Genomic DNA, 24,180 nt, shown 5'->3' on the forward strand with positions numbered 1-24,180 from the left:
AAGACAGAGGGAATCAGAGGAGAGGAGTGTGAAGTGGAGAGATGAGGAGGGGGCTTGGGAAACTCCACACTCCAAGGTCTGGTGAAGAAGATACCATAGAGGAAATCTGAATGTGAGAAACACATGCATTTACAAAACACCCAATTGTCTACTGACAAATGAATGGGCATATGTGAGACATACACCCAATGGAATATAATTCAGTCTTGAAAAGGAAGATCATTTCACCACATGCCACAACATGGGTAAAGCATAAGGAAATTTTGCTGAGTGAAATAAGTCAGTCACAAAAAGACCTATGAATCCAATTATATGAGTTATCTAAAGAAATTGAATTCATGGAAACAGAAAGTGAAATGGTTGTTAGAAGGAGTTAGGGGGAGGTTTAATGGAGGATCATTGTTGAATGAAGAAGAAAAATTGTAAAGCTCTTATGCGCAAATGTGTGAATATATTTAACACTGCTGAATGCTAAAAACGGTTAAGACAGTAAACGTGACTTACCACAACTTTAAAAAAATAAAAATAATCAAAAAGAGAAACCTGTTTCAAAAAAGGGAGAAGTGGCCAACTAAGTTGAGTGCTGCCGAGAGACCAAGCAAGAAGAGAACAGAGTTAACGTACAGGTTTTTAAAGATGGCGATCATTGGTGACCTCTACACACCTGGTTGCAACAGTATGACGGGGAAAACCAGACTGAGACAGAACTACAAGGTTAGAAAGCGGAGACAGCCCAAGTGGACATTTCTCAGGAGAAGGTTAGCAAGGAGTAAGACTTGGGGCAGAGTCAGTAGGAACTAAGGTATTCGTTTTGTTTTGTTTGAAGAGGAAGCTATTTGAACATATTTGAATGCATGATGCCTTGTACAGGGAAAGATTGATGGGGCAGTGAATAAGAAGTCTTAAGGAATGCTGCTCTTGGGAAGTGTGAGGAGAAGGGAAACAGCTCCTGAGAAAGGACAAGTTTTGACAGGAAGACAGACAGTTCCTCTAAGAGGACAGGAGGAATGCATGCAGGTGGGTATGTGGGTTTGAAGGTGAGAGTGGATAGAGTTTACATCAGATGGTTTCTATTTTCTCTTCAAAATGTCAGGTGACCTTGATAATGTGAGGGATGGGGAGAAATTCTATCAGCACTTTGAAGAGATCAAATGTATGTCATTAGTCATCCAGGATCGTGGAAAAACGAGCCTGACAGTGAATCAGAATCACAGGAGGATTGCCCAACTGCATGGCAGGCTTTGGAATTCTGTATTCATTATTTTAAAGACAAATGACCATGTTTCATGTTGGTCCAATCTAAGAGGCACCTCTGAAACTGGGACACATTGTACTGTTGTCCCATAGTTTTCTGGCACCCTTTCAGTTTAATTGTCAGCATTTTTTTTCTTAGTGGTCCATAAAACAATGGGCATTTTATACTCTGTGGCATCTTAGAGTCAGTGAAATATGGTCACTTTATCTTTGCCAAGTTCAGCCACTCATGTGAAGACATGGAGAAGGCATTTTCTTCAGGGTTAGCTTTAAAAAACAAGATAACTAGATAGTAGCTCCACAATAGCTGTCTATCACAAAAGCCTATTTGAACCCACTCACATTTAATGTAATTCCAAACTCATTATAAGCACTGCCTCCGGAGGTGATGAGCTCTATGTTACTGGAAGTGTTTCATCTGGAAGTTTGGTCTATAAGGCCAACTTCTATCTTTTGCCAGTTTAAGACTCTATCATAAAATTGTCTTAGAAGCTCAACTCTCATGAAACATTAGTTCAGAATTCCTTGGCCTAGATGTCCAGTTTTAGATGCTCAGAAGTTGTATTTTAAGTAGAAAGTGGTTATAAAGAAGGGATCCAGAGAGCATGTGTATCCATTTACCTACTATATGCCCACCCATATGTTAGGTTTGGGGGAAATAAAATAATAAAAGCTGGGTCTCTGACATAAGAGCTCACAGTCTATTGTGAGATGGACAAGAAACAGAGAGTTGTCACCAGAGGCATTCATTCTTCTAAGCCCTTGTGTAGCACATGTTTATTGAGCTCCTACAAAGTGTCAGCCACTGTTCTAAGTGCTGGAAATACAGCAGTATTAAGGTTCCTGCCCCCATAATCCTTAGGGAATAAAATTAATAACATTGCCAAACACGATTATTTTGACCAGTTACATAGATAAAAAGTAAGAGAGAACTACTGGGGTGCTGCTATTGACAAGGTGGCGTTAGGAGTATCAATTAAGGTCCTTTGGTCACAAGTAATAGAAGACCTCACCATGGCCAAAGTCTTAAGAGCATTATTTTTTTTAAAAGCCCAGAGGTTCTTGATCCCAGAGTGGGTTTACCAATGTAGTGTCCCAAGGCTTTTGCATCCTCCTATTCCCCTACCCTCTACATTTTGTCATTTTCCTCAGGCTTGTTGCTTCATGGTTGCAAATGGTTGCCATAGCTGCAGACAATACATTCTCATAGGTTTGAAAGCCAGAAGGGAGAAAGAAGTAGGGGAAGAGAGGCAAGATCATCTTTTTTCTAGTGTCACTATCTCATTTCATCAGGAAAAAGTCCTTCCTAGAAGCTCAGTCCTCTCCCAGCATCTTAAACGCAGATGGTCACCTCTCTACATCTAATTCAGAAAAGTGGCCAGAATTGGTGCAAAATCATAATGAGTCATCAAATATGGATATTTGGCAACAAAGAAAGACTGATCTTGAGTAGGTAAATGGTGGCTGCCAAATCAGGAAATGCTTCTCTCAGGAGGTGACATTTAAACTCAAACAATGAGGTAGTGCCAGTCTTGTGTGCCATGTTCCATGATGGTACAATGGAGTAACTGGGTCAGGGTGGTTGGTCGTGGAAGGTGAGACAGTGGAGGAGACACTTGAAGACAAAGATGAATCAGCCAGGTGAGCTGGGTAGAGTTGGGTGGAGTCCATTCAGGCTGTAGTTGAGGCCAATGGAAAAGAAAAGGAACATGAACCAATTTGACATCAGGATAGAGCAAAGTGGACAAGACAGAGAAGATGTTTGAAAATGACTTCAGAGGGGAAGATTCAGCTTCCAACATTACAACATGAGCACAAGGGGAATGTGCGCAAAAGGAGGGGTCCTCAGTTTCAACCTCAGGCTTTGGAGGAGACTTTCCCAAGAGACAGTTGGGTTGAATCATGACTAAGGACAAGGAGTTTGCCAGCAAATGAGATGGAAGGTTATCCTAGGACAGTGATGGCGAACCTATGACACATGTGTCAGAGGTGACATGCGAACTCATTCTTTCGGTTGATTTTTCTTTGTTAAATGGCATTTAAATATATAAAATAAATATCAAAAATATAAGTCTTTGTTTTACTATGGTTGCAAATATCAAAAAATTTCTATATGTGACACGGCACCCGAGTTAAGTTAGGGTTTTCCAAAATGCTGACATGACGAGCTCAAAAGGTTCTCCATCACTGTCCTAGGAAGAGGGCACAGCATGCTCAGAGGCCTGGAGACTTGAAACAACATGATGAAAACAGATGTTATCAATGTATATATCACGTGTGAGACAGGGAGTGACTGCCGACCAGACTGGAGCTATGCTTGGGAGCTCTGCTTTATTTAGATGACGCCAGCACTCTCCTTTCAAACAGCTGAGAGTCCCAGGTAATAAAAGCCACGCTGCTTCTCTGGTTTATGCTGTGTGAGGTTGGGCTTGGGTGAGCTCCAAAAACACTTCCATCTTTTATATTTCCCGTCTCTAGTAGATGCTCAATACAAGTTTATTGAGCAAATAAAGTATGAAGGAGCCTCAGCCTTTCCTGTTGCCAAACTTTGCTCATCAATAGGAATTGGGTATGTCCTTCCAAGCCTGGGCCACCGGCCTCCAGCAGCCTTTCCCTGCTTCAGGCTTTCTGCTTCAGCTTTCAGTGGGAAAGGCCTTGCAGATCTTTCACATTTATGCTTCTTCTCTTCCCAATAAGATTGTGACCTCTTACTGGATCACATTTTATGTAAAATAATATTCCCACAAATATACGGCCCCTTAGGTACATGACATTTAATGAAAATACTGAAATGTCCCACCTGATAGACACCCTTGACTGGACCTAGGCCAATAGGTGCTTCTCAAATCTCTGGTCACTCCCTAGAAGATCCAGAGCAAGGGGTCCTCAAACTACGGCCCGCGGGCCACATGCAAATACAAATAGTGTATTTGTTCCCGTTTTGTTTTTTTACTTCAAAATAAGATATGTGCAGTGTGCATAGGAATTTGTTCATAGTTTTTTTTAAACTATAGTCCGGCCCTCCAACAGTCTGAGGGACAGTGAACTGGCCCCCTGTTTAAAAAGTTTGAGGACCCCTGATCCAGAGCAAGGCATTATGCAAAATGAAGACGAGGGAGCACTGCGAGTAACAACAGGGTGCCTCTCCATGTGTTGCAAGAACTTCTTAGTGGAGGCTTTGAAACATGCCACACCCTAGATAGAGCTGAGTGTGGTTGGTTTTTGAAATATGGGCTTTGGAAAGCCAGAAAGTCTATGAATGCTAAAAAAAAAAAAAAAAGAAAAGAAAAAGAAAAAGAATTTGAGTGTTCAAAATTAGAAAGCTATATTACTGTCCATGTTGCCTTCCAAGAGCTTCCTCCTTGTGTCAATAGAGGGTAGGTTATGTTGAGTTAAAAAATCGCTCCCAAATTTCAGCAACTAAGAACAGTAGTCATTTTTGCTCAGGCCCAACACAGGTCCGCAGGGCCTTCGGTTTATCACAGTGACTGAGGGACCCAGGGTGATGGAGTAGCTACCATGTTGAATTGCCAGTTACCACGGCAGCACAACCCACATGACCCCATCTAATCACAAGGAAATTAGGAAACGCAGTGCTGCCTTGTGCCTGGAACCGGGGACAGCCAGAAGCAATTGGAGAACCATACTCCCAGATCCTAAGGACCAGGACACCAGACAAAGGCAGAGCTCCAAGCACAGGCTCGGGTGTTTTCTGTGTTCATTTTCAGGTCCAGGCAGATTCCTAGGGATGTTAACAGCCGCTGCCAAGTGCCGCCACCATAGACCTGGATCCCTTGCCAAAAAGGGAAGCCTTTGCTGTTTGTGAGAGCCGGTGTGTCACCCAGTGTGTGACTCACTCGTTTTTGGGCCCTGTGCCCCTCCCAGGGTAGAGCTGCTCCCAGGCAGGACTGGTCTGTCAGGCTGCACGGTCCCTGCATACAGGGCTGGCTGCCTGTGCCAGGGCAGTGCCCAGCCTGACTGCCTCAGCCTGGGGATCTGCCATTTGGCGCAGGATTGGCTGCTTGGAGATATAGGAACCCAGCCTGCTGATTTGGGCAAGATATGACAAAGGAAAGGCACTGACCCCCCCTGTCTTCAGCGGCCAGGGATCAGGGCAAATTGGTTGGTGACTTGTTGGCTGGCCACAGTGAGTAGTCCCGTGCCTTTCTTTTCCTTCTGATGACGTTCTCCGGAGAAGAATTTCAGAAATGAGAAGCCAATTACGATTCTACAGTGGCAAGGCTTTGTAGCTTGGGGTTTAATAACATACTAAGTGAGTAAAGGTTAAAAAAGAATTTGGTAACTTGGAGGCACTTTATAGAATGCAGTCAGTGCACTAGTCTGGTATGAAAATATTTTTGTTTTCATTGATTACTCTCTGCTCCTCTGGCCCTCGCCAAATATGGGAGTCCAGGAGATTGGAATCCTTGAAGGAATTTTCTTTTTTCTGATCATGTAAAAATGATGTGCCAATACAATAATTTTTCTCTCTTATCAAACTTTGTAATGTTTTGTCTACAATTTCGAGTTATTATCACAGAACCAGACTTACAGTCTCCTTGAATACAGAGGAATATTTTTACGCCTTCACACATACACACACACACACACACAACAACAACAACAACAAAAACAACACCTTGCATTTTTCTGTGACTAACCTATGGCATTAAGAATTCTTGATCCTATACATTATTTTTCTCAGATCAGTCTTACTTTAAAGAAATGTAAAGTTTGGGGAAATTATTCTTGGTTTATAAGCTTGTCTGTATTGTGTCATTCTTTGTACGGGGGAAGAGAATGCCCAAGTGCCTATATTTTCATATTATTTCTTAAAATATTGTTGTAATTGATACTTAAGTCTATTCCTTCCTTTCCTGAAGGATTCTTTGTCATTATTTGTTGTGTGTGAATTTCAAAAGTCTGGCTTTGCTTTAAAAACTTCCATCCTTTGAATTTTGACACAATATGTTTTCCTCCCTGAAGTAAACTTACAGATAAAAGAGTGAGACTTTGATTAATCTCACATTATTTTTGGTTTACTGAATTTCCCCTTTCTAAGTTCATTCTTATAGTTTGGGAAAACTGACTTATTTGTAGCTCAGAGGAATGATTTCAAGTATATTCCTGGGCAAATGATTAGCCTTAAAAGACTGTAAAACTTGTATTTTATATCTTTGGGGATTGTGTTCTAAGATCACACAGCCCCAAATCCCTTTTGGACAATATTTGCATAATATAGAGTTACTGCATCATTGTGTTTTTGCAAAATGAATGAAAATTTGTAAACAGAAACCAAGACTCTTCTGCAAAGATAATGAGAACAGTGAACAGCTGCAAGCCTGGTCTCCCCAAAACTGGACTTGGGAGTGGGGGTACAGGGACTGAGGGTAGATTTATTTTGCCCTGGGCCCAGGTGATAATGGGGTGCAGGGTCTACAGAGAATATGTCTAAATATAGCTAAATAAATAGGACCAACTAAAACTCGATCTGCCTTTTATTATCAGCATGCTAATTCTCAACCACATCATTTGTGACAAAACACTTCTTGCCACTGGGACAGAGCACACCCATAGCCCCACTCCCTCCCTTTTTGGTACAGCGCCTGTGTTGCGTGGGATTTGTAGCTTAGCATGTTGTCTCATTATCTATAATCCCATAATCTTGGGACCTCATGTATTTGTTTCTTTGTGTGTGTTTGTTTTAATGTATTTCTCTTAACATAATCTCCATCTTTCTAGCCAATAAACCCTCTCTGGTTTTCTTTTTGTTTAAGGTTTAGGCTATAGAATCTTCTTGCTTCTGTATATCACTCCTGAATCTTTTGATTTCCATGAACAAGCTCGTAAGTCACACTACTTTAAGCCCCAAAGGTGATTTTATTATCATGATTTCAGGGTATGCAATACAGGATCCTGCGTGTCACCAGGATCTCTTTTTATGTTTGTCCTGGGTGTATCTGCTTCATTTCGCACTGTCTGTCCTGTCTGTATTTGGGCTGTTCCCCATTACATATTGGGACTGTTTTCAATTCTGTATGTTAATATCACCTGGGGAGTTTTTTAAAAAGCCTATTCATCCGTAGATATTTACAATTAGTGCAATGTAGGTGAAGGGGTATATAGGCGTTCATGGCACTCTTCCTTTAACTTCTCAGTAGTAATGAAATTATTCAAAATACAAAGATTTAGGGAAAAATCTTAGTGTCTGGGCCTTACCGCCGGAGAATCAGATTCAGAGGGCCTGGAGTAAAGTCCAGATTGGTCATTTTTTACAAAGCTCTTCTGGGAATCCTCACGTGCAAGGTTGGAAATTGCTGCTATGGGATGCTGTCTTTGTCAGCTTCTCTAGAAGAGAGTGGATCCTTTTTCTTCTTCTTGTCAAAATTTAAAAAATTCCTGGAGTGAGGACTCGGGGGCCCAGCTTGGGCCAGCTTCCATCTCCTGACCCAGTCAGCAATGGCTGTGTGCACACAACACAAGGTAGATTAGCATTTTCCAGGTAAGTGTGGGTGGGGTACGGGGACAGCTAGGCAATAATAATGATAATAACAATAGGTGTTCAGTGAATTCCTCCAACAGAAATGCAAATTGAGTCCTGAACTGCTAAATCTGAGGACATCTGACCAAATAAGCCAAAGCCATTATTTCTTACTATAGCAATGTTTCAAATTATGTCATTGTTTGAAAAGAATGGAATGGTGGAGAATTATTCTTTGTCAGTTTGAAAGTTGTGTATAGCAAAATACAAATTAAATATATTTGGTAACAAAAATGAAAACTTTGTCCATATTCATGTGGGCCTTACAAAGTTTATGCATTAAATAATATATATTAATAAATACCATTAAGGAAGGTCACTCCTAGGCCTAATGTTCCAATTGTATCAGGTATACACTTAGTTCCATAACACATCTGGTCTTTAAAATCTCTCATATCCTTAAAGCAATTCTCTGGATCAGTTAGGCTTTGAGTTATTCTACTCCCCACCCCACAGTCTTATAGGAGATTCTACTGTAGTCTTGTCCTTGAAGGGGCTGCCTATTGCCAAGCGTCTGGCCACAATTCTGAGAGTCCTACACAGTCTAAAATTGTCTTGTAGCTGGAAGAGAGTGGCACTCTTCCTTCTGTACAAGCTTGGGCACAGAGCTTTTTGTGATGGTCCCTAATTCCAGGACCTCCAATTTCCAGTCTTCCTTGCACCTTGCGTCACCCACAGGAGGTCCTGTCACCACTAGGGGCATTGGATTGCCAATGACCAGGGCGTCTCTGTGCTTTAGTTGGATGGTTTTGGTGGGGAAAAGAGAAGATGCATAACACTGATGCACAAGGGCTGAACGATGACAAGTTTCCAGCTGGTTCTGAAAAGAGAACTGGGCTTCCAGAAGCAAGAACTGGACTTTGGGAGAGAGAAAGGCTCTGTGATTTCTGAAGGAATCAGAGTAGGAAAAGAGAGGGAAAAGAACGATGAAGATGGAAGAGGAGTTTTCCAGGCCCCCGGGAAGTGACAGAAACTGGGCCTGGCCCAGACAGTCTCTGCTTATTGAGATATTAAAGAATTGGGGTGATCTCTGTGGACCTGGTTAGTAGAGAGGAGAGTGTGGAACAATGGTTTCAGTGTGGGCCAAGTGGGGCCAAGCTCTGAGGCCCAAAGGCTAGCACTGATTGTCCATCTCAGCAGAAACTAGTGTAAAGGGAGGCTTATCTTTGCATGCCTCTCTCCCGGTGTTGATGTCAGAATATCATCATTCCCGAGGAGAATGGAAGAGGAGAAGAAAGAGGAAATGCTGAATTGATCAAAAGAGACCTAGTTTAAACTGACGGTCAATGAGTTACCTTGCATGGGAAAAATTACTATCATTGGATCAAATAAGGGCTCCAGTGCCAATTTAATTTAGTTAGAGTGCTAAAAACAGTTACATCTGTTTCATGATTGTTAAATGTGTACTGCTACATGTAGGGTCTTTGTGTACTTGTCCCAAGTATAGACTAAGTACCGATTATTCCTGCACAGATTGATCCAGAGGCCAGCTTCATCCAGCCAGCGTGGCTCAATGGTTGAGCACCGACCTATGAACCAGGAGGTCATGGTTGATTCCCAGTCAGGGCACATGCCCGGGTTGTGGGCACGATCTCCAGTGGGGGATGTGTAAGAGGCAGACAATCAATGGTTCTCTCTCATCATTGGTGCTTCTACCTCTTTCTCTCTCCCTTCCTCTCTGAAATAAATTTAAAAAAAAATTTTTTTTTTAAAGAGGCCAGTTTGCATCCAAAATGCTGGCTGTGCCTGAGAACCTCCGTCCCTCTCACCCCAGCCCTGTGTGTCTTCGTCTTCATGACTGCAGTCCTCCTCCTGGAATCTCATGTCGTGAAAACCATTTCAAAACTTAGGTGGTGCAAAAGTCTCTTCCTGCCCAAGAACCAAATTGCAAACGAAGTGCCCTTTGCATAGACACGTTGACACCTTGGCCATTCACTTATCCATTTAATATTGAGAATGAGAGTAAATTAACAATGTTTCACACATTCAAAGACTAAGAAAATTTTCCACCAAGAAGTCTTCACTAGAACAAGTTTGAAAGGATACAGTCAAGCAAGAAGTAAAGTGCATATAGAGAAAAGGTATGAACTACAAGAAAGAATGTTAAATGTAAGGAACCAAGGGACAAATGGTGTCCTTTTCCAATTGATCTGGATGCAACATTTCTTTCAGGTTTAAGAATTAGATAGTTCTTTGTGTTTTATATTGTTTTTAAGTTTTGTTTTTTGAATATCAACTTGGGGGGGGGCATTTTTTTTTCTATTTACATCGGAAAATAATTATTAATGGTTCTTCCATATATATGCGTGATGAATAATTATTTCCACATATATAACATAAATGAGAGAATACCAAATGTCAAATGAGATAAAGTTCACAAAAATATCATAAAACTATTTCAAAAGTAATCTGAAACTCTAATGCGGTCTAATAAAAAGTATGTCTGGTTGAATGCATATGCATACTTTAGTTTGGGTATTAAGGCATTGAGTCAAGAGGTCCACATTATTAATCCCTTTCCTGCCGTGCTCATCAGAGGGAGGCCATTTAAGCTTTCTCACTTTAATATTCTCATTTTGTGAAATGGAATAGAGTTATTACTCATCAATGAACATAATGATGAGGACTTATGCTACATAAATATTCAAATGTAATGATTTCATGGACATACACAGGTCAGAAATTATTCTTATGCGAAGAGCTGTCATATATTTTCATCTTATAACAGTTACCTTATAACCATTATATATATTTTTTTATGCTAGGCTCTTTCACTCCTGAGTCTTCACTCATGGGAATGATGTAGTTCTGGGATGCTTTTGCAGAGTATTAAGCATTGCAGCCCGATGTGCTCCGCGGTTATCAGTTATGGAAAATGAGAAGGTTTTAATAGTAAAAAAAAAAAAAATGCTGGAGTCCATTGAAATGTGAACAATGATAGAAGTGCTCTGGGAGAAAATTTGCATTAATGGGAATACATAAATCTTGAAATAAATTTTTCCGGCTAAATGCAACCTAAATATCAGCTTGACTGTCTCATTTACTTTTCTTCATTTTGAGACTTACTTCTCCAGTATTTCCTTTCTCCAAATTCACCCAGATACTTAGTCTAGAGACATCAACAACATCCTTTTCTCTGCTTCCTTTTCACATATGCTTCATTCCCTAAACTTCTGCTTATTCTTATAAGCCCAATTTTAATATATATGTATATATTGATTTCAGAGAGGGAGGGAAAAGGAGAGATAGACACATCAATTATGAGAGAGATCACTGATTGGCTGCCTTCTGCATGCCCCACACTGGGGATCAAGCCCAAAGCCTGGGCATGTGCCCTGACCCATAATTAAACCCTGACCTCCTGGTTCATAGGTCAATGCTCAACCACGGAGCCATACTGGCCGGGCTAAACCCAACTTTTAATAATATCCTGCTCTTCACTCCTTTCTCTTACTCGTTTGGTCATGAGATCTTCTGAATCCATTCCTACCATTGTTGTGGTTCCAGACCTCATTGTTGTTCACCTGGACTAAGGAATTGTGTCTTCCCTGGCTTTCTGGCTCTTGTTTCTGCCTTCTGACCTCTGTTGGCACTGTTGGCAGAATAATTTTTCTAAAATTAAATGCTGTCATTTGATGGGTCCTTATTCTCCATGGAAGAATCCTATTGCTTTACCGTGACACAGAACCTGCCTCACTTTGGCATCAGCGTACTGTAGCTGATGTGCTCTCTATGTCACTCTCCTATCACACACTTGATACTCCAACTTAGTGACTTCCTCAGGCATCCCTGAACACACCTGGCTGTTTCACATTCCCTGCTCAATTTTGAAAATGAAATCTATTTTAATAAATACTGCCTTTATAATTATATAATTATTCAAAGTGTGTGTATACATTTTGGGGACACTATATAATGCTCCCCAAAATACACTATGTATTTTTTTTCCTAGACATGGTGATCTGCAATTTTGCTTTTCCAGTGAGTACAGAAATGAAGACTGAAGACGGGGACAGAAGGATGTAGTGAAAAGAGCTCTAGATAGAGTCAAAAGAGAGTCAGGTTTTCCAATAACTGGGGGTGTGACCTTGGGGAAGTCACTTACTAGTTGGATAATTTCCTCTTTGATAAAAAATGGAAAATGATAACTTCCTTGTCTACCTCATACAATTTTGTGATGTCAAGGTAAAAGTTATATGTGAAAGTGTTCTGAAAATATGAACCTCATATAAAAATCAACTCTTTCTTATTTTAGAAAACCCATATGACACAATGAAAAAGTCACAAACCTGGGTTCAAATCACAAATATGCCACTTAGTACCTGTGAGGTTGGGCAGGGTCAACTGTTATTTCAGAAAATTATAGAAGTGACTTCAATTGTAGAGAATTACTTGAGGGCATTAGCAGAGTGAATGTAGACATAGTGCCAGACACACAGTAAACAAACAATAGCTGTTTATTTTATTCTCTAAACCTTCCATAATGTCTGCATTCAGGCAGGAGGAACGGGACTGGTCATTGACTAGAGGTGAAGCAGTGGGATGGTTAAATGATAGACATTATGGAATCTTTCACCCCTGAGATCATCTGATGTGTATTCCCACAGTCTGCCTGGGAGCCTTGATAGCATTTTGTAGAACTCACTGGGAGCCTCAGGAATTCATTACAAAACCTAATTATACAAGTGGTAGCCTCAGACGGTCAGCTGACAACGCTGGCGATTGAGATGCTCCTGGGCGGCTGATAAAGTTCTGTCTGGAGTTTTGTTGACCTTGGTTTGTGAATGCTGTGATTGCTATTCCAATAATTTCTTTCTAATCAAGATTGGAGAGGTCAAGTTGTAGAGTTTTTGTTTTTCTTTTTCCAAAACCACCCTATACAATTGCTCTGGTCTCTACCACTTGTGTGGGTTAATGTGTGTTTAAAAAAAGCAAATGTTGGCTCTGATGGGGCCATCCACAGAACACATTCCAGCATGCTGCTCACATTTACATTGTGATTAACTAGTTGTTAGTCATAGGAAAGGAGCAAAGGGGGAAGCCATACATTATTAGCAAATTATTTGGTCAGCTTCACCAAGAAGCTGCAGCTTTGCACTCCCCAGGGAACCACCAGCCTATTTCCTGCTGGGGGAAGGGACTGGACAAAGGAAAGATAGACACATGCCCAGTAAAGTTGGGGTGACATAGGGAAGGTACTCGCCTGTCAATCAAACCTGGAGACAGAGATGGTTGGCCAGAATAGGCATGGCCACTGCAAGCCCACGAAAAATTTGGGAATATATAATCTCCTAGACAAAGGAATTCTCTTTCTTGTTGCTCATGGATTTTTTTCTTTCTCCTTTCTTTCTTTCTTTCTTTCTTTCTTTCTTTTTTCTTTAAAAGATATTTTATTGATTTTTTACAGAGAGGAAGGGAGAGGGATAGAGAGTTTGAAACATCGATGAGAGAGAAACATCGATCAGCTGTCTCCTGCATACCTCCCACTGGGGATGTGCCCACAACGAAGGTACACGCCCTTGACCAGAATCGAACCCCGGAATCTATATCTATATTGATTTCAGAGAGGAATGGAGAAAGAGAGATAGAAACATCAATGATGAGAGAGAATCATTGATCGGCTGCCTCCTGCACGCCCCCTACTGGGGATTGAGCCCGCAGCCCAGGCATGTGCCCTTGGCTAGAATTGAACCTGGAACCCTTCAGTCCACAGGCTGATGCTCTATCCATTGAGCCAGACTAGGATAGGGAGAATTCTCTTTTGTGTTGCTTTGGTTGCTCTATACTCCTGGCTCATGGGTTGCTTTTGCTCCTGCTTCCTTGCATTTGCCTGTGTTCCCTCCACAGCAGGTGGTCCTGTGGACCCCACATGCAATGGACTGATGAACTGTACAGCTGGAAACACAAGCTTAACTAGCCGGATGCTGGAATGGACCTCTGTTCCTACATGGGAAAGAAACTCCGGACACTGGCCCTGATTTTAGCTTTACTGAAACCACAGCAACACTCCTCTCTGATTGGGCAAAGGGAAATGGGACTTTGGAAACTCAGGGATTTAATTCCACGCAAATGAAAAATCACTCGTTCTCCAGTGCAAGTCTTAGAAATTCCTTTTCTCAGGATATTGCAAGAATTCTAGTCCCAGCAGCAACCAGGGAAGATGAGGCCCTCTCCCGTCCGTTAACAACATACAGTATTATCTTTCTCTCCATTTTGTCTTTCACTAATGAGCTGTGCCAGTTGCCACTCAACCATATGGCTTTGGGGTGAAGGAATTTGACAAAGGGTAGGAAGAAATGCTTCCAATTAAATTGTGTCCAAAGATGAGAATTGTTTGTTTTTAATCTGAAAAGGCGATGCATCTTGTCATGTCTATTCCACTAGCTTTGACTCCTAAGGTCTGCAGGCCACTAGGGAGCAAGCCCCATCCAAGTTCCCAATCCCCTGGGGGTGCTTCCGCAGCCCCATCACACTGTGACTTCCCAAGGGGGTAAGGAGACCGAGAAGTCATCCTTATTTAATTCCTAGCTGTTAGGACATTGCTTGGAAATGAGGGGCTCATGTTCTCTTTGCCGAAGAAACATCTAAATGCACACCTTGAGCACCTTTTTCAGATTTGGAAAGCAGACAACAGAGTGGAAGAATGTGTTCTAGGTTGGATGGTTGGAGAGAGCTGTTTGCAATCTGGCCATTGTACGCTTTGCTGTTCTGCTTTACTTTTATAAGGGAGGAGGGGAGTGTAACTCAATTAAAAAAAAAACCAACACTTTGTATTTGGCACATTTTACTTGTCAAACTTTCAGCGCTAATATAATTACTACTTCTTCTTCTTTTTTTTGGGGGGGGGGTGTGTGTGTGAATCACCTGAGGTGACCATTTTTTCAAGTTGTATGTTTTTTAGAAATTAGCCTTTTCTAAAGTGAATATCTGTAATGAATGTTTTAGTTTGGGCTACGTGAAACCAACATATTCAAACATTTATTTGAGAGGGAAGTTACACTCCAGCTACCCCTGCATTTTGGAAAGGTGTGGGCTGACTGGGGAAGACGATCTGAACCATTAAAGGCCTATGGCTTTTCACATCAGAATGGGGATGAAGGGGATGAAGGCATTGGGGGTCTGTGGGGGGAGAGAGTGGTCACAATATTTGATTTGTGGTACTGTTTTGCCACATAGGCTTTTGTTTCATATAAACTTTCTGCTTTCACAGAATTGGCTTTTGTTTCATATAAACTTTCTGCTTTCACAGAATTGGAAAAAGAGCGAATGTGAGAAAGGCTTAATGTGAACAAATCTGGAAGAAAAATGGTCCTATTTAAGTTCAGATTAAACTATGCCATTTTATTTAAAGAGCAATCAGTTTTATAAGCAAGGTACAAAGAGTCAGCTTTAGAAAAGGTTCTTTCTAGTTAAAAGAATTGAAAAAAAAAATGTTAAAATTGCTCTAACAATTAGAGTCACACTATTGCTGAACCTTGGAGAAATATAGCATTCTAAGTTGTGGTCCCAGTTCTTCTATGAGAAGGTAGACCTGGATTGTAAAAAACAATGTTAGAAAATTCTGGGCCCTAGGTAGTAGCATAACTATCAAAACAGGCCATTCTATACAGCCTAGTGAAGGTCATTACCACATCAAACTCCAAGTGCTTATTTTGTCATACACAGACACATAATTTTAGTAATAATCAAAAAGCATTTTACTAAAAATTAAAACTTCAACTATAGTTACAATTTAAAAGAAAATGACAATAAACTAAGCACATAATTTTTTTCAATACAACATTTTAAGCAAAAAGAATGGTTTTCATCTTGATTTGTCAACCTTAAAAATAATTCAATGCCTCCTCCTTAAAAAAATCTATTGAGTTTGGGCTGAGCAGTGCTAACTCTGAGTTTGTTGTCTTGAAACGTTCCTTAAATCATTTTTAAACATTTGTTTTAGCTAAGAGGAAGGACATTCTGTATGATGATAATTTTAATATAAAGTTCATGCAATTCAGAAAAACATGGACTCATGCTCAGATTTTATGTGAAATGTGTCAACAAATTCATCATCAGGCTTTGTTTATTTTTGTTGTTGTTTTTTTCATCTTTGATGATTTTACCCAAATCAGTAGCTGCTTTGGTGAGGATCCTGCTAAGTCACATTTGATGATTGATTTGTATCCTGGAAAGTCCATCCATTGAATGACAGGTTGGAATAAAGGATGCAAGCATGGCTGCAATTTACTTAAAATTGTATGGCCATTTTGGTTGCTACTAAATTCTTTAAAAGTGATGATCAACAAAGTAATCCTTTTGCTTAAAGAACTATAGGCTTTCCGAAACCCGAACTGACAATGATCTGAAACAGATAATACAAAATATTTCAAATAACATTAGATTTCTGTGGAATTTCAGCTAGGCAAGTATTTCAATGTAAGAAACATGATTTAAAAATACATTTTGCCTAAATCTTTAAAATAATGGTATTGTTTGCTATAGTATTATGCATGGTTGGGATAAAGACTATTTATTTTCTTTTGGCTAAAAATGGTCAAATAGCAAGTATGAACCATTGCTAAGCCATTGACCTTTATTGACATCCAAGTCTTCTGAATCCTTCCATCTAAAAGCAAAGAAACAGAGCCCTAGCCAGCATTGCTTAGTGGCTGAGGCCTCGGCCTGCACACTGGAGGGTCTTGGGTTTGATTCCAGTCAAAGGTGCATACCTGAGTTGCAGGTTTACCCCACCTCACCCTCAGCCTGGGGTGTGTGTGAGGCAAACAATCGGTGTGTCTCTCTGGCATTGATGTTTCTCTCTCCTCTGTCTCTCCACCTCTCCCTTCCACTCTCTCTAAAAATCAATGGGAAAAAAAATATCCTCACTCCTCTGATGAAGGTTAAAAAATAATAATAATAAAAGCAAAGAAGCAGCACATGCTTTTCAAAGAGGATCTCACTCAGGATGAAAATATTAAAATAATTAAAGTGTAGAATTGAAATCTTCAGCTTATATGAGTCCTCTAGACCTAATGCAAATTGCCAGCTCTTCCCAGCCACCTTCCCCCTTGCTCTCCTTTCCTCTTTCTTTATTGAATGTGTTGTGTGCCCACCATGTGTACACCACTCTTCTAGGTGCCAAGGAATCTTTTTGACATCAGTTTTGGCAGAAGGCAGTTGTGACCCACCTATGAAACACAGCTCCGGGGTTAGGTGGGATTGAGGATAATAGGTCAAGGCTGGTGCTTACTCTCCTTCAAAATACATTGCTAGGCTGAGTCCACACATAGGAATTCCAAATCACGTTCCACCGTAGCCACCCACATGTTTCTCAGCCCTGCCTAACCCAGAGAGTGAGCCACCTCTCCCGTTCCCCGAACCTGGGCTGTTATTCATTACACCTGGGCAGGTAGCTTCCTTTGGAGAAATTCCCACATGAGGCATCACATGCAAGCTGGCAGCAAAGGCTGGAAGTTATCTAAGCCAGCTGGCACTCGCACACGCAGCCTCCTGGTGAAGTCAATGGATGGGAAACCACGGGGAGGCCACCTCTGGGGCAGGGGCTTCTGAGTGGACAGCTCTAAGGACAGAGCCCCGTCTGACTGGCTGACTGGATCTGCAGTGGCATGGAATTTCGAAAGCTTCAGATTGGAAACCTTTTGCCTTTGTATTTATTTTTATAGAAGCAGGAAAGGCAGCTGCGTTGAAGACAATGACTCACACGTTTTTGCTGTACTGCTTCGTGTTTCTTTTGCCCACAGAGTCCTGCAGAACATTATGCCAGGTAAGAGAACGGAGGTGGGGGGATGGAATGGTGGGGAGAAGCAAATGGGAATCGAAAACGCAGCTCTAGGGTATCTGAGCTGAAGTGTAGGGAGATAGTGGTAGAATGGTTCAGCCAGATGAAATTGCAGTTGCAACTATATGTGTGTAACACCCATTTTAGTCAAGAGCTGCAAATTATTATTTTTCCATCAACTTTTCCTATAAGTTCCTGAGATACAATAAGGCTCAAATGATTTAAGGGTGATCATCTCTTCTTTCTATATCCTATGGTGATGAAGTTTTCAGTTGCTTGTAACTAGGGCCACTTCCTCAGGGACACTTGAGAATGTAGGTGTGGTGAGGGTCACACTGACTGAGAGAGATAATTAATGGTATTTAGTGTGGGCAGATCCTAGGAATGGTCTGGCACAAAGAAGCATTGTCCCACCCCAAATGGCATCTCCTTTGAGAAACCTGATAGTGACCACCATGGATGGGCTGCAAGGAGTAAAGAGCAACTCAGGTAGTCAATGGCTAATCAAAATCTAGCTGGGATGGAGTTTGTAGCAATGTACTATCTTCACATTTTGTGAGGCAGTGAGCCTGATGGCTCTCTCTGGAATATTTTTCCTCATACTACAAGTCATTTTAATTTTCCTGTTAGTTATTTGTTTAAAATAAAGTATGGAGAGAGAGAGAGAGAGAGAGAGAGAGAGAGAGAGAGAGAACATAATGATATTTTGAGCTTCTTTAGAAGAGAATATTATTATTGGGCCACAAGATCTGAAAGAGAGCTTTGAGATCAACTGGTGAAGCTCCACTCCCTTATTTTATCAACGGGGAAACTGAGGCCCACGGTGTGGAATGTGACTTGCTTGAGGGTACATACCTACTCAGCCAAAGAGCCAAGCCCAGGACCCTTGTCTTCAGATTCTTAGTTTCTTGATCTTTCCATTTTAATATGCAATTTCTCTTTTTTTAAAAAGCAAAAGTGTGGAAATTTATTATATGCTATTACAAACTCCACACATGGGGAGGGGGCCCAAGTATGGGTTGACCTTTATATGTACTTTCTTGAGAAGAGCCTCCTTAGGAAAGAATAACTAAAAATTCTTTCTAAGAGTTTCCAAATGATATTTACTTTACTCTCTAAGTAGTTTGTCCTTGGATGGGAATTTTCTCCATGATTCCCCTTCCCCCAACCCTGAGCTGGTGCCTACTTTCTGGGAGAGATTAGAGACTCCTTCAGAAAGACCTTTCCCAAGAGGCATCCCAACCCCCACAGTGAGGTACTATTTCCTCCCTTCATTTTCTCTTCCACGTTTTCCTACAGGACAGACTTAAAGAATAGTCAGAGTTTCAGAGGTTAGCTTTGTTTTCTTTATTATTGGGCATCACCTTATCAGGACTTATCCTGTCCTTTTATTCTTACTAAACAAGTTGCTGGATGCTACTCCTCTCCTGACCTGACTACTAACTCAGGCAGCTCCACAGGTTTAGCAGGTGGCAGGTTTTGAAGTGTGGTTTGTTTTTTTCCAATATCAGGTTGACAATGGCTGGTATCAGAAGCTAACATAGCTCCTAGTCAATGCCACCCAAGAAACGAAATGACCAGGAGCTGTGCATGGCTGTGCTTTGACAAATTAACTAGGAGGAAGTGAATCAGGTCTTTCTCTTAAGAAGGCAGATTTTCTAGAATTCCTTGCAAATAGCACAGTACAGCCTTGTGCCCACACATCTGATTACTATAATGTGACTTCACTGTTGTCTGTTCAATGGGTCAAGTATTATCCAGAGTTGTCCACTTTTATGTGCTTTTTTATGGCGTATTGGAGGTCATGACCATCTCAAGATGGGCTTATGGCATCTTGAGATGCTTGTACTTCCATATGCCCTCCTCTGCCTTCTCCATTGGACATGGGTTGACTTGATGGGAAGAACAGTATTATAAGAGTAGGAGAACCGAGTTCTAGTCCCAGTTCTAGGAGGATTGCCCTAGATAGCCTTGTGCAAGTAACCTCATCTATCAAAGACTCACTTTCCTTATCTCTACAATAAGGGGGTTGGACTGGTTGATCGATAAGATCTTTCAAAACTCCAAAAATATTATTTCACTGTTCTTGTTTAGTGGAAGGCCTTTAGCTCCTCCATGTATATACTAAAGCTTTCTCTTGATTGTGAAATGAGAATTCATCTTACATCAGTATTTTGAAGGATTGTATTCCATGAATCAGAGTTACCTTCTCACTTTGGACAGACCTGAAATGCTCAATTCAGATTCTCCATAAATTCTCATTTGGTAGAGAAAACATAAGATTCAGCTTTGTTTTTTGATATCATAGAGAGAAATAATGTGAAGAAGAAAGGGATATGAACTCCAAGTGTTAGTCACACAGCTAAGTCATTTTACTTTCAGTTCCTTCCCAGTGGTTGAGATCTAGGAATGCAGGTTGGAGTAATTGTACCAGGGCTCTTTCCAGGCCCTAGAGGGAAAACTTCTGGTCAAGAAACAAGAATATTTAGACTTATTCTCCAAACACACATACATACATATATATATATATGCCAGTATATTCAGATATACTAATATGTAGGGGGATGCAGGGCACAATTCACAACCCATGCTATGTTCTTAAGGAACTTATAATTTAATTTAGAAAATAATAAGCATATATAAAAATGATTAGATAGTATTACAACAGGTCAGGTGAGTAGGTGCCAAGTATTGAATGAGTGGTATGCTAGTATGGATAATAAATTTTATAGGAGCAAGAGAGGAAGAGATGTACTATCTAGAACTAGATTGAGAAAGACTTCTTAGAGGAGGCAAACTTGAGCTTCATGTAATAGCCATTCCCTAAGTCCATTTTCAGAGAATTATAATGATAGCTAAATCTCAAATACTGCTTACAACATTGAAGGCCCAAATCTAGGTGCCTTTCTTACATGATCGCATTTATTCTTCATAAAAATCATCTGAGGCAAGGGTATGAAATTGTCATACTATAATTCCTACCCTGCTTTATGGATGAGGTAAGTGAGGCTCAGAGAGATGAACTTTCTCAGGACCTCAAGTGGCAGTATTGGGATGTGAACCCAATGTTCTGTTCCCAGAGTCACCAATTGACCACAAAATGACACTGCTGCTCAGTGAAGGGTGCAGTATCTACAGATGGATGAGAAAGGAAGGGCTTCTAATCAGGAGAGGTGGGAATGCTCATGGTAGGAGGAAGCCAGGTTTTGGGGGAATCACTCTTTAAAAAGGAACATAAAATGTCAAATACAAAATTTAGGGAAAAGTGAATATTTAATTAGAATGAGAAAAAGAATCATAACAAACTTCAAATTTAGAATAATTACTCAGCATTATTCAGGGATAAATTCAATAAAATAACAATATTTTTTATTGTCACTACCCATATTTTTGTTCCAAATTTTTGGCTCTATACTTGCATATCAAGAATTTTATATATTTTTTCTATAGAGAGGATAGATTATTCCGTCTAGCATTGCTGATTAACTTTGTTATTCTAGTTTAGAAAAAATAGCTTTTAGTTTCTGGATTGATTATTAGTAATGCCATGTAAATATGTAGAACTATTGTGAACTTTGGGGAAACCTCTAGCAAGTGTCTTTCGTATATGACCTACCGGGTTCAGGGCTCTTAGAACTTGCTTATTCTGTGACTAATTGTAAATACTTCTACCTAGAATTAAAGCCACTTATGTGTTGATGTTCTCATGGCTGCAAACTATAGAAGTACTATTAAGTCCAGGCTAAATGTATTCTCAACTCACTTCTACTTGTCCAGATTCCATAAATAGCTACGACCTCTCTAGTGCTGTCCAAAATGGGGGAATATAAATGGGGAATTTGGAGTGGCAAAAAGTAATGGCCTGAGTAGATGCCGGTTAAACAGTGTTGCTTTTGACAATGTAATAAAAACATAAGAGCATGTGAGCCCATTCCTAGATCCTCTCTCAGTGCTTCAAAGGGGCCCATACAGGCAGTGAATTCTGAAGCTTAACCTTCATTAACTTCTCAGCAAATCCACCTCTGCTCATGATGCTCCTGGGTAGAATGTAGCTCATCCTTACAGGAGTGGACAAGGGATCCTACTGAAGAGCCGTGGGAGAGATAATGATCCAGGCTAAAGGGCAGATGGGGTCATGGGCCACATGTCATGGTCTCAGCTTTTGGTGGCGTCCTGGTGTCACAGCTGATGAAGATGTGGTCGTTGGCCTGTGACTAAAGTGAATCATTGGGTTGGCTTCTCACCAATTGATTTTGATGTGAATTTTGATTTTCCCTCCCTAGGCTGCCAGCAAAAGCAAGGGGAAAGTGTCTGCCAAGCCACACGGTATGTTGGTAGCAATTACTAATGAAATAAAAGTTTTACTGTCCATCTGTTATAATAGAGGGCCATCCTTGGCCCTGTCTTATGGCCTGGCAGATGGGACTCCCTGATGGTTTGCACTGGGACTTCCTTTTTATTTTTCTCATATTAAAATGTACCTTTGACCTCTGCTTTCCTCTCTTGCCAGCACCCTCTGCTCCATTCTGGTCTTGGAGTTATTTACTATAAATCCTTTGCATTGAGCCAACTCAGACTGGGGCAGTGGCTAGCAGAGGTCTGTGAGAACCCATTTATGATGTAACTGATTATAAAGTTCCAGAGTTGGGAGGTTTCTTAGAGAACATCAGCTACAGGGGCGTCCAAACTGTCTCCCCTTGGAGGGGCCTGAGGAGGTGCTCAGGGTGTTCCTATGAGGTGTGAGGGACCTAGGGACTACTGACCCAGGGGCTCTTCCCTCTCACTGGGCCAGTCACACTTTTAACTATTTGTTTTTAAACATGTTTTTATTGATTTCAGAGAGAGGAAAGGAGAGGGAGAGGGAGAGGAGAAACATCGATGAGAGAGAAATATTGATCAGCTGCCTTCTGCACACCCCCTACAGGGTACCGAGCCTGCAACCTGTGTATGTGCTCTGACAGAGAATGGAACCAGGACCTCCTGGTGCATGGGATGACGCTCAACCACCCGAGCCACACTAGCCAGGCTATTTTCTGCATTTGAGTTCAGGATAAGATTTTGTTGGAAATAACAGTAGTTTGTCACTGAAATATAGTGTGTCCCAAAGGAAGTATACACATACTTTGAATAATTATAAAGGCAGCGTGTTTATTAAAATACATTTCATTTTCAAAATTGAGGTAACAGCTATTATAGTGTGTATACATTTTTGGGGGACACCCTGTATATGATAGTCATTGATATATTTCAATCTTCCTCCACTTTACCAAGTCCACAGGAGTTATGCACCTTCATGTGGTGACACCTTGAGCCCTGAGTCCATATCTCTCCATCTGATGCTGACGCCTTTTATCTTCCCAGGTGCATGTGATGGGGTCTGTGTGGACAATTCTCATTTCAGTAAAACTTTTCCTAACTTTGGGCACCTAAAAGTCTGTTCTCATGTTTCCCACACCTTCCATGACACAAAGGCACTAGATTGCTAAGGCCAGAGCTAGAAGAGCTGTCTAGAATCATCACAGTTTACTTGTCCACTTTCACTCAGCTCTTTAATACCCCAAAGCCCAGCTACTCAATGTGTACTTCACTGACTGGCAGCACAGGGCATCTCTGAGAGCTTTCAGACACGGGGCAATTGGGCCCCATCCAGACCTGCTGAATCTGAACCTGCATTTTACCAAGATCTCCATGCGACTCCAGTGCTCAGTAAAGCACAAGAAGAGAGCCGAACCTGGAGGAAAGGACTTTGTTGTCAAACAAAGGAACATATTTCCACATACACTTAAGTTGTTACATATTTTAAAAAGTCAAATTCTAGTAAATAAAATCAGGTCAAATGGCATTTCTTCTTCCTTTGTTTCCTTTTCTCCTCTTCTATCAGGAGCGTTATCTTTCTGAAGGTCAGCTCCTGACTCGCTCAGGGGAGTCAATGCTTTGGCCTCTCTTGTGTCCTGGCAACATTCCCACCCTCTGTTTGGGGGCATGGCTGGGGGAGGCAGTGGATGCTATGCCTGAAGTTCCCCTACCAGACTTCAAAATGCTGCCCATCCCTGATTTGAAGGATCTGGGCAAAGTACACATGGAGACCCACATTCCATATGTCTTAATATTTAAATGCTTTCAATCAGGTCTACAAACCATTAAATAAAGCAGATCTGTCAGCCTTCCATTCTAGATTCCATCCTGCACCTCATGTCTGGTGGAAGGCCAAGGCCACACATCCATAAGCCTGAACACAGGTGTCCCTTTGACACATCTCAGGCCTACAGGTGGCCTGGTCCATCCGTGGCAGCGCAGACTTAGGGAAGGCCCTGCAAATGGGCTTGCTGTTGTCATGTAGAATAATCAGGTGTCTGGAAGCAGGGACATGGGTCCTGTGTAGGCCCATCCTCTAGGCCAGTGATGGCAAACTTATGACATGCGTGTCAGAGGTGACACACGAACTCATTTTTTTGGTTGATTTTTTTTTGTTAAATGGCATTTAAATAAATAAAATAAACATCAAAATATAACTCTTTGTTTTACTATGGTTGCAAATATCAAACAATTTCTATATGTGACACGGCACCAGAGTTAAGTAAGGGTTTTTCAAAATGCTGACACT

General features: G+C 41.1%; 1 protein-coding gene across 1 annotated transcript in view; it reads left to right on the forward strand.

The window, feature by feature from the left end:
- The first annotated feature begins 5,271 nt into the window (after positions 1-5,271).
- Positions 5,272-24,180, forward strand: part of ADGRF2 (adhesion G protein-coupled receptor F2) — a 26,499-nt gene continuing 7,590 nt past the window's right edge. Inside the window, exons 1-4 of the mRNA XM_015565317.1 lie at positions 5,272-5,401; positions 17,461-17,561; positions 21,860-21,902; positions 22,938-23,008. Coding sequence (XP_015420803.1) covers positions 17,490-17,561; positions 21,860-21,902; positions 22,938-23,008 — 186 coding nt within the window. The 5' untranslated portion in view covers positions 5,272-5,401; positions 17,461-17,489. The remainder of the gene's footprint in view (positions 5,402-17,460; positions 17,562-21,859; positions 21,903-22,937; positions 23,009-24,180) is intronic.

Source organism: Myotis davidii, unplaced genomic scaffold, assembly GCF_000327345.1.
Source record: "Myotis davidii unplaced genomic scaffold, ASM32734v1 scaffold240, whole genome shotgun sequence".
In the NCBI taxonomy this organism is placed as follows: Eukaryota; Metazoa; Chordata; class Mammalia; order Chiroptera; family Vespertilionidae; genus Myotis; species Myotis davidii.